This window comes from Triticum aestivum, chromosome 6B (genome assembly GCF_018294505.1).
Source record: "Triticum aestivum cultivar Chinese Spring chromosome 6B, IWGSC CS RefSeq v2.1, whole genome shotgun sequence".
NCBI classification, from domain to species: domain Eukaryota; kingdom Viridiplantae; phylum Streptophyta; class Magnoliopsida; order Poales; family Poaceae; genus Triticum; species Triticum aestivum.
In genome coordinates this window covers 676,224,373-676,235,183 of record NC_057810.1, presented here as the reverse complement: position 1 = coordinate 676,235,183, position 10,811 = coordinate 676,224,373, and the positions used below count along the sequence as shown (strand labels likewise).

Genomic DNA, 10,811 nt, shown 5'->3' with positions numbered 1-10,811 from the left:
ATTAAACGTTGCATCAAAGTAGGTTGTCTAGATATGCAACTAGGTGAACAACCTATATGATGCAACAACAACAAGCACACGAGCAAGCAAGGGAAACAACACAAGTAAGCTTGCAAAAGTAAAGGCGCGAGATAACAAAGAGTGGAGCCGGTGGAGACGAGGATGTGTTACCGAAGTTCCTTCCTTTTGAGGGGAAGTACGTCTCCGTTAGAGCGGTGTGGAGGCACAGTGCTCCCCAAGAAGCCACTAGGGTCACCGTATTCTCCTCACGCCCTCACACAATGCGAGATGCCGTGATTCCACTATTGGTGCCCTTGAAGGCGGCGACCGAACCTTTACAAACAAGGTTGGGGCAATCTCCAAAACTTAATCGGAGGCTCCCAACGACACCACGAAGCTTCACCACAATGGACTATGGCTCTGAGGTGACCTCAACCGTCTAGGGTGCTCAAACACCCAAGAGTAACAAGATCCGCTAGGGATAAGTGGGGGGAATCAAATTTCTCTTGATGGAAGTGTAGATCGGGGCCTTCTCAACCAATCCCGAGCAAATCAACAAGTTTGGTTGGCTAGGGAGAGAGATCGGGTGAAAATGAAGCTTGGAGCAAGAATGGAGCTTGGAGATGGAAGAGGTAGTCAACTAGAGGTAGGAGACACCCCTTTTATAGCTATGGGAAAGATCCAACCGTTATCCACTTGTCCAGCCCGCAACATGCGGTACTACCGCTCCAGGAACGCGGTACTACCGCAAGGCCACGCGGTACTACCGTGAGGGTCCACGGTACTTCCACGGCAACAACAGAGACTAGGACATGCCTGACTAAGAGCAGTACTTCCGCGAGCGCGGTACTACCGCTCCCCCTTGCGGTACTACCGCAAGGCAGGAAAGTCCTAGCGAATGAAGGGCGCGGATGAATAAAAATACATCCGTGCCTACTTCCGCTGGAAACGAAACAATGTAAATATCCGACGCGGTACTACCGTATGCCAGCTGAACCAGGCCACGCGCGGTACTACCGCGCATGAAGCGCGGTACTACCGTGGAGGCGCAGATGTAAAAAATTACATCCGCTGCTACTACCGCGACGCAGCGGTACTAGGCAGGAGGGCCACGGTACTACGACTCCAGGGGAGCAGTACTACCGTTGGCACCCGCGGTACTACCGCGCGCGACATGCGGTACTACCGTGTGGGCGCGAATGTAAAAAATTACATCCGCCCCTACTACCGCACCGGAGCGACACTAGGCCTGGTAGCCACGGTACTAAGACTCCAGAGGAGCGGTACTACCGTGGGCTCCAGCGGTACTATCGCAGGTGCTTGCGGTACTACCGTGCCAGAGAACAGTACTACCGCAAATTCAGCAATAGCCACCAGAATAAGCACAAAGAGGATAACCGAGGGAAGCTCCAAAGTGCAAGGGAAAGGTGGAGACAAGGAGGGAAACGTGTACGTGATGATTCCACCCGAACCTTTCCGACGCGGACCCTCTCTTAATAGTACGGCTCTCCTACGAATCAAATCCACCAAAAGAAATGTAGAGCAACGCCGTCTTCAATAGTCTTCGAGGGGCACCGAATCGTCTCGTGCCTAGCGATGAAGCGTCTGAGAAACTCAAGGCACACGATTAGTCCGCAAAAGCATTGTCATCAATCACCAAAACACCTTAGGGATAAATATGCCCTTACAGAAGGTGTTTGAGAGTGTAGAGCTGTTAAGGACTGCCATCAAAGAGTACTCATGTCAGAACATAGTTGATATCAAGTTGCCTGTGAATGACAGGAAGAGGTTGAAACCAAAGTGTGATGAAGACATGGTACTTGTGGGCATCATATGACAAAAGGACTATTGCTTTCATGGTGAAAAGATATGTGAGTGAGCACACATGCAACAAGAAGTGGAAGATTAGGGCTTTCACAGCTAAATTCCTAGCACATAAGTACCTAGAGATGTTCAGGGCTGATCAAGACATGGACCTTATGAATTTTTCTAGGGTTGTTCAGAAAGAATGGAATATGACACCAGGCAGGATGAAGTTGTAGAGAGCTAGAAGGTTGGCAATAAAAATAGTATATGGTGATGAAGAAGGGCAGTACAAGCTTCTTTGGAATTATGCTAATGAAGTCTGGAGAAACAACCCTGGCTCATCATTTTATGTCTCACTTGATGAGAATGCAAGGTTCAACAAGCTATATATGTGTCTGGATGCTTGCAAGAGAGGATTCCTTTTGGGTTGCAGGCCAGTGATCTTCCTTGATGGCTGCCACATAAAAACAAGGTACAGAGGTCAACTACTTGCAGCTGTTGGTGTAGATCCAAATAATTGCATCTTTCCAATAGCAATTGTTGTTGTTGAAGTGGAGGACAACCCTAATTGGGTGTGATTCTTTTAGTGGATGATCATGTATGGTCTTCTTCTCATTCCAAATTTAGTCCAATTGAGCAGTTTAATGCCATTTTCTCTTCTATTATGCTGATCGCATATTGGGACTTCACATTCGAAGTTGGTACTGCTTATTGTACCAAGAAACTGTTGATGATCATTAGCAATATGATGACTGGCACTTCACATTCAAAGAAACTGCTTATTGTACAAAGAAACTACTTAACATTACCGCTTAACTTTGCCAGTTAGAACATCACATGAACAATCATCTACATTGCCACTTAACAATCATCTACTTCAACATTGCCACTTGATAAAGGATCACCAACACACTGAACAATTGACAATATCATGGTTCATAATGGAAAGAAACTAGACTGATCAATTGACAATATCATGCATTGATCATACATAGAATAACACAAAGTATTGACATTGCCACTTAACTTTCCATTGCATCATGCTGAAACCATTACAAGATAGGACACACACTAACATCAGGGTTCACCACGATTCAACACAACCATTACAAGACAGGACACAAAATAACTAACACCAGAACCTAGCAACACCAGAACATCATCTTCTTCACTTCTTCAGCATGATCACCACCAGTGCTGCAACACATAGCACCACCACAACACCAACCAGCATCTTCATGACCATCACCAGCTCTCTCCCAAGCATCATGAGTGCAACAGCTTGCTGACTGGTCATCAGATTGGCAGTTCCAACTACTACCTGCTCATTCTTCTTCAAAACCTTCTTAACATTCTCACAAATCCATTCATATAGAACAGTTCTTGTGCTTTCAGCAGTTTCTCCCTGCGTCCCTCAGCCGCACCAATAGCATCCACTGCCGCATCGCCAGTGAGATGCTGCTTCTCAACTAGGTGCTCAACATACTCCAACTCCCACCTTCAGAAATCACAAGTGACCTATCCAAACCATAGACGAATGTGGTGATAAAATCTTCAATCTTTGGATCCAGAACATAAACCAAATCACATCAAGAATGTAAATCAAACAACATAACTTACCCCATGCTTCTGGCACTTGTAGAAGACCCATCTGTCGTGCTTCTCTGTTGTGGAGATGTACATGCGCACCTTCTCCTTGCAGGTCGGGCAGCGGGCCAGTGGCAGTGGCAGTGCACGATGGCGAACAACAGCGGAGGAGGAGTTGGCGGCAGACATGAGCACCAGAGGGCAAGGAACTACCCTCCTCGACGGCGGCGACGAGGTGAGGCGGAGCAGAGCGACGGGAGGGAGGGAGGCGGAGCAGAGCAACGGGAGGGAGGCGTAGCAAGGGATTTGACGGGGAGGAGCTGCGGGTTAGGGATTTGAGGATGGGGAATTTTGCGCTTTTACAAAAAAAACCTCCATGCAAGATTGGCCGAATTGAAACGAACTACGTGGCGGCCAACAGTTGGTCAAACCCACCGCCTACCCACCGTGTACGTGCTACAGTGACCGTATTTTCACGTCACATCATATTCAGTGACCGTATCGAGCGTATTCCTAAGCTCAGTGACCGTATCGTGCTTCAGTCGCAACTACAGTGATCATGTGTGTATTTATCTCCAACCTAAAACTACGACCAAAATCTAAAATACATTCCTGAACTACGAAACCGTGTAAACGCTCGACTTCCAAAACTGGACAAAGACAACCCAGGGTATTTTTTGACTATTTTTAACCGGGTTTGACCAGTCAACTTCCCAGTTAGCGCCAACTCATACGCCACATCACCATGCTCCTGAATTTAAAATATGCTTGTATTTTTTCTATCCACTTGGAAAAACTTCTTGGAACTTTCACAGATTGAATATATGGGTTCTGTGGAATTTTGAGATTTTTTCAAAATTTTCTGAAAACTTTTTTTTGAAAGGGTTGTGTGAAAAATTCTCAACAATTTCAAAAATTTCTGGGCACTTAAAATATGTTTCCAGAATTTAAAAAAATCTTCAAAAATCTACACAACCCTTCCCTTAAATCTTGGAAAGTTCCAACAAGTTCTGCCAAGTATAAAAACAATTAGCGCGAAAATTCATTATGAAGTACTCCTAAACGAGTATAAATTTCATGATGAAATATATTAACACGCGAGCTAAAAAGGGCAAAATCATGTTTAAAACAATGAACAGTATGTGTTCACCGATTCTATCTTTCCTGTGTAGCTCGCATGTTAATATATCCCATGAAAATTACAAAAATACAGTATACATCCATATGAACATGTAAGATTATTTTCAGATTTATTTAAAACTTCTAAATGCGCTTTTAAATTTTAAAAATATTAATGAGTTCACTGGAGCTCGAGCAGACAAATAGGGAAAGCGGAAACCAAAGAAATATACAGCTGGTTGACACTTTGTTTTGGCAACGTGCCGATGACAATGGAGAACCTACGGGTAAGTCCTTGATAGAAAAGATTTCCAGTTTAAAACTTCATATCATGATAAGCGTAGAGATGCATTAGTTTTATTTACAGTTTTCTTTCAGGAAACGCACAAGTGTACCGTGTTCTCAAGAACCAGTTCCTCTTGCACGCCTCTTGTTATCATCTTCTACTCTTTTGATTCCGACCTCTCGGTAGATTCGCCATCATCGCCCTTGTCTTTCACCCTTGTTTCAACCTCCACCTCCGCATCGACCGCGACAGCTTCACCGTCCACCACATTCTCGGTAACACGCTCCTCCACCTCGACGTTGGGCTTCTTCTTGTCCCCTGGCTTCAGCGACACGTGGTGGAAGGTCTCCTGGATCTTCCCGACGCCTTTCTCCACGGGCTCCATCGCCTGTGAGATGGTCAGGGCCACATCCTTGACGACCTACCGAAGAAGAAGCAAGTAATCTGTCAGAAAACCAAGGACTCAGGTTCTTCAACCTCGAAATTCCAGTGCGTGTCGCGGGCACTTTACATGGTGGCCACCGCCCAGAACGACGTCCTCAACGCTCTCTCTGATGCTTGTTCCTGGAGTCTTGACATTTGTCTCTTTTTGCTCCACGGTGGCCGGCACCGCATTGCTGCCGTCATCGACATCCACCCTCAACTCCATTTTGCTCTCCTCATGGGTCACCTCCCCGTGCTCGCAGTCATGGACCGGGATGTGCTGGTACGGCTCCACGCCGAAGACAAACGCATGTGCAATGGCCGCGATAGCCATCTAAGAGAAAGCAATTTCGATTTACTGCAGCAACAGAAGACCAAGAATGGTTCTCAATCAAACTCACAAGATTTGCCTATTTACCTCGATACAAATCAGAAAGTCTTGAATCCCATTTTGCACCTTGCCCTCCTTCGGCAGGAGCCCCGTATGGCAGATGATTGTGATTCCGATTCCCTGCCACCACGTGGCGAATACAATGGCCTTGAAACTTATGAACTTGGCTAGCGGCCTTATTGCCTGAAGCCTTTCATGTGTCGCATTGTAAAATTTCACCAGACAGTACAGTGCCCATGTCTGGCTGAAATTTATGACAAGAGCGATGTAAGGGTATCTGCGTATTAGAGCATGACATGATTTTATTAGTGAATAATACGAGTCACAGTAGTTAAATGCATACTGGAAGTACTCGGATTTTCGTAATAGTGTCTGCTAATGTTCTGTCCCTAACTTTTGAAGGTAATCTTTTAAAACTTCAGGTCCCAAGGTTCTCTAATGTGTAGAAGTACACTGCACCTATCAGCTGACCTCCTCTCCCATTTTGCAAATTCAGATATCTCACCATTTTAAATAACAAAAAGAGAAAGAAAGATATGAGATAGTTACCCATAGTTCCACTTGAGTTCACCATCTCCATATGCTCCAAAAAGCTCCAAGATGAATGCCAAGAAAGCACATAATGTCTTCAAAATCATCTGAAAATGATGTTCAGGAAAGAGATACCATCTGGATAGTTATTGACCAGTTTCAGGTGAGAACATTACTAAAATGTAGTACTTACATATTGCACAAGCCCGAATTTTATAATTGTGTATAAGCTCTCCCCCAGTGCATCAGGATCGCAAAAGAAGTCGTGCAGTCTACTTCGATTACGATATTTTGCCTTCTCTTGACTCTCAAGCAACTGTTCACTTAGCTCTTCCATTCTTTCTTTTTCAAGCAGGCCAACAACCTGCCGTTCTCCCCCTGAAAGAGTCAAGCTTTCAACTTCCCAAATACGGAGTACTTAATACAGTAAGGTATCATGAATTTGGACAACTGAATCAGAGAGGTGCTGTAGTTAATTTTTGAATATATTTAATAAACCAAAATTTGCTCCATAACCTGCAAACATGTATAAATATGAAAATAGGATGCAATGTCCATGCAATTTACCGCTGTTAATTATGGCAAATTTACAATGATTTCTCACATATTATTTGGGCCCATTCCTGTGGTCATATAGAAGAAAATAAGATTACCCAGGCATGCAACCAAGTATCGTCCAAAGGCATACAAAGCAAATGCTTCATAACAATTCCGCAATATATCACAGGCCAAGGAGAATTCCGAATGCCACAGAGATATTATCTGGGGAAAAGAAATCAAATATCAAAAAATGGGATAAGCACACAGTTCAACAGTTCAATATGAAAATGGTATAGAATCTTCAGGCAGGCAAAAATCAAATGCTCAAAGTAACCATGATAAAGTGGTTTTTCTTACAAGTTCATGATTCTATTATATAACTGATCTTTCTTTAACACTTCCAACATTTTGGTATGAAGATGAGAGTAGCTATTTTTCTCAAGCCAGCAATTCCATAGCACATTCAGCATTCCAGTATTCACATTTTGCTCGCTTTTACATATCTACTGGTGGCTGCATTGTACTCCTAGAGTTATTCAACCAAATCCAACAAGTTTGGGCTCAAACTTACTGATTCAGACGCGTATACAGGCACCATAAACAGGACAGCTATGATCCACTTCTGCTCCTGCAGAACTCTCATCGAGATAAATTTGTTCAGTCAGAAGAATAATGGCAAAGCTATAAATATCGGCAACAACGGAGACATTTCGTCCACCAACAGAAAGAGGGGATACTGCGACATGAACCCGCCGCACTCACCGAAGGGTTTCTGTACGACCTAAGGTGCTGCAGTATGAGCCAGAGCGAGATGAGCAGCGCGACGAGCACGAACCCGGCTCCGATGAGCACCGCGGGGGTGTGGAGGTTCCTGTAGAACCCCTGGAAACTAGAGGATTCATTCGACGTCATCGGCTCATCCCACGTGCACTGATCCCTGAAAGAAAATTCAACTTGATCGGACACTCTGTTCTCAGATGAAGAATTTGTTATCCAAAAATGCATGAGTGGTGAGTGGAAACTTTAAACTGATTCTGAGTTTCTGACAGCCCCATTGCCGTCGTCGTTGTCTCTGTCAAATTAGATTTGCTGAACGAACGGATAGGTGGCTTTGTGCCAACTTACTTGCGAGTCAATTAATCACTAATATATGTATATCGATATGAGACTTCGGTCCAGAAGAAATGAAAAATGACATCGCAATGAGATGCAGAGTATGACATTCGGAGAAGCAAAAACAGAGCACATGAGAAAGCGAGGAAGAACCTGGCGCACTGCGACCAGTCGACCACGATGTGATCAGTAGGAGTAAGGAACTCGCGGCCGGTACCGCCGCAGGAACCGCTCCGGCTTGCCGTCGAAGTCACCCCACCGACGGCCGCGCCCCCTCAGTCCACCGTCCCCGCACTCCCTCAAGCGGCCGCCGTACGTCCCACTGTCCCAGGAGAGAGATGGCGCAGGCTCAGGGTGAGAGATGAAGTAGGTACCTCACGTCCGGCGCACCCCGCCTGATCTGCCGCCGCCGCCGCCGCCACCGCCGCCGCGAGAGGAGAGGAGAGACGAGATGGGAAGTTTGCTCGGGAGAGAAGGAGGTCAGCGAGGGACCCCCCTCTGTCCCCGGCTGGAGATGCAGCCATGCAGCGCGCGGCGTCGCCCGCCTTCCACGTGTCCGGGGCGCAGCGCACGCGGCGGCTTCCCGTGGGCTCCAGGCAACTGGAGAACCATCTGATTCATCCGCCCGGCCGATCCGGCGCCCGGCGTCGTCGGACGCCTCCGCCTCCAACCACGTGCCCCCCTGCTCCATGTGCTTCCGTTTCTCCCCTTTTTCGTGCACGACTCGTCATCTCAGCCGCTTCCCTCTTCCCTTCGCGAGTCAAAACCTTTTCTCACTTTTTTTTTATCATGGATGGATGTGTACTTTTTTTCTAACACAGTACAGACGTATACGCGCAGGTAACAGGCTGTTGCGGAAGGTGCAGAGGTGTGTCGTGGTGCGGGCGGCAGAGTGCAAGCACGGATAGTGGTGGCGGCGGCACCGGGGCATGTTGTGGGGTGGTGGTGTTGCGTGGACTGGTGTCACTGAAAAAAATAGCACGCTATAACCTCGCTAATAGCACGCTATAGCATATTGAGAATTGTCTCGCTAAATATATCAGCGTACAACGTCTCGCTAATAGCACACTATAGCGTGATATAGCACGCTAATAGCATATTTTGAGGTGGGTGCTGTTTTGCTGTAGCACGCTATTTTTTTCATTGTGGTGTAGGTCCGTGCGAGGTGCTCCGGTGGAGCGAGACATGGCTCACTCGTTGACGCGGTCGATGAGTTGCGTAGTTTGTTGCTGGTCCGCGATGGTGCTGCTTGTGTGGCATGAGCGCTTAGTGTTGCACTCTCATTCTGGCTCGAGTTGTGTCGACATCGACTTGGGTAGTCCTCCATGGTGATGTGTGGCCCACTGCCCTTCTACTCGGTTTACTGTGGTCCACCATTAAAAGATAAAAACGGAGTCGTGGTTTGGTTCGGAGGCTCACAGGCCCCTACCCGGGGTTTGTTGAGGTGCAGAGGAATAAGACTCTAGATGAAAGCTTTGATTCTCCAATGATCGTTACTGATGATGACGGGGCTCGAGGGCATCCTTCACTTCCTTGGAGGCATTGCCGAACCTCAACACAGGGGAGCTTCCACTCTGAGTGGGAGCGGTGGTGTGGTTGTTGGCTTGGCCGAACCATTACCCAAGATTCGGTAGGGAGGTCAAGCGTGCGTCTGGGCAAAATCTTTGGGGTTGAAGGGGCCGATGCCGGTGACGATGGTGTCCATGGACGTCGTTTTCATCTTAAAAGGCATTTCCGAAGACCTCGCTCTTGTTCTCTCTGGATGGTCGTCACATTAGGTGGTGCTGGCCTGTTTGGATTAACCAAGTCTTCATGTGGTTATTATCTCACAACAAACTCATGATAGACATTATATAGGAAAAAAGAAAGATCGGTAAACCATTAAATTTTGTTTTTTTTTGTTGAGCATAAAACCATAGTACATCTTTTGTTTGAACATGTGGTTGTAAAAAAGTCCAGGATTTACTTTCAACCTTTTTTTGAGAAACCTTAGGCACATATTTCCTATCCAATGCAAGATACTAGCCTGCTAATAAAAAAACATCGAGATCTTAATCTAACTGTACCTGTGCTATGTGGTGCATTTGGAAGACTATAAATACTCACATTTTTAACAATGCATTTAGTCTGGCATTAAGCAGATCCGATGGTTGATACTAGACTCTCTAAAGAAATGGCAAATTCTACTCAAGAGGAACATCCGGAAATAGCAAAAGCTCTTTCCCAGATGATTTCCCATTAGATAGATCTCCCTCGTTTGCTGCTAGCGGGGTGATATAGCCATCGGATTAGAAGATGATGTCCCTCAACCCCATCACTCCAGTTGAGCTGGTGAATTCAGTAGGTCAATTGATGACCCACAAGTATAGAAGATCTATCGTAGTCCTATCGATATGTAAGAGTGTTGAACCCAACAAGGAGCAGAAGGAAATGATAAGCGGTTTTAAGTAAGGTATTCTCTGCAAGCACTGAAATTATCGGCAACAGATAGTTTTGTGATAAGATAATTCGTAACGGGTAACAAGTGACAAAAGTAAACAAGGTGCATCAAGGTGGGACAATCCTTTTTGTAGTAAAGGACATGCAGGAAATATGCCCAACAAGCAATAATAAAGTTGTTATTTTAAATTTCCTTATTTCATGATAAATGTTTATTATTCATGCTAGAATTGTATTAACCAGAAACTTGATATATGTGTGGATACATAGACCAAACACCGTGTCCCTAGTAAGCCTCTACTAGACTAGCTCGTTAATCAAAGATGATTAAGTTTCCTAACCATAGACATGTGTTGTCATTTGATGAACGGGATCACATCATTAGGAGAATGATGTGATGGATAAGACCCATCCGTTAGCATAGCATATTGATCGTTAAGTTTTATTGCTATTGCTTTCTTCATGTCAAATACATATTCCTTCGACTATGAGATTATGCAACTCCCGGATACTGGAGGAATGCCTTGTGTGCTATCAAACATCACAACGTAATTGAGTGATTACAAAGATGCTCTA

At 45.6% G+C, this 10,811-nt stretch overlaps 1 protein-coding gene across 1 annotated transcript; it reads right to left on the bottom strand.

Annotated features, from left to right (window-relative positions):
- Positions 1–4,727: 4,727 nt before the first annotated feature.
- LOC123134813 (protein LAZ1 homolog 2) lies at positions 4,728–8,490 on the bottom strand. The gene is made up of 9 exons (XM_044553983.1): positions 7,950–8,490; positions 7,446–7,620; positions 7,255–7,311; positions 6,797–6,905; positions 6,337–6,521; positions 6,162–6,250; positions 5,640–5,889; positions 5,310–5,555; positions 4,728–5,219 (listed from the first exon to the last, which is right to left on the bottom strand). Exons 2-9 carry the CDS (start codon positions 7,593–7,595, stop codon positions 4,956–4,958), a joined length of 1,350 nt encoding a protein of 449 aa, XP_044409918.1. The 5' UTR covers positions 7,596–7,620; positions 7,950–8,490; the 3' UTR covers positions 4,728–4,955.
- Positions 8,491–10,811: the final 2,321 nt, after the last annotated feature.

Excerpts from the sequence above, each read along its gene's own strand:
- LOC123134813 (XM_044553983.1), bottom strand. The coding sequence starts at position 7,595 with ATGACGTCGAATGAATCCTCTAGTTTCCAGGGGTTCTACAGGAACCTC. Across the intron at positions 7,312-7,445 it reads GGTCGTACAGAAACCCTTCG|GAGCAGAAGTGGATCATAGC; the intron begins GTGAGTGCGGCG and ends AGAGTTCTGCAG. Across the intron at positions 5,556-5,639 it reads ACTTTCTGATTTGTATCGAG|ATGGCTATCGCGGCCATTGC; the intron begins GTAAATAGGCAA and ends GCTTTCTCTTAG.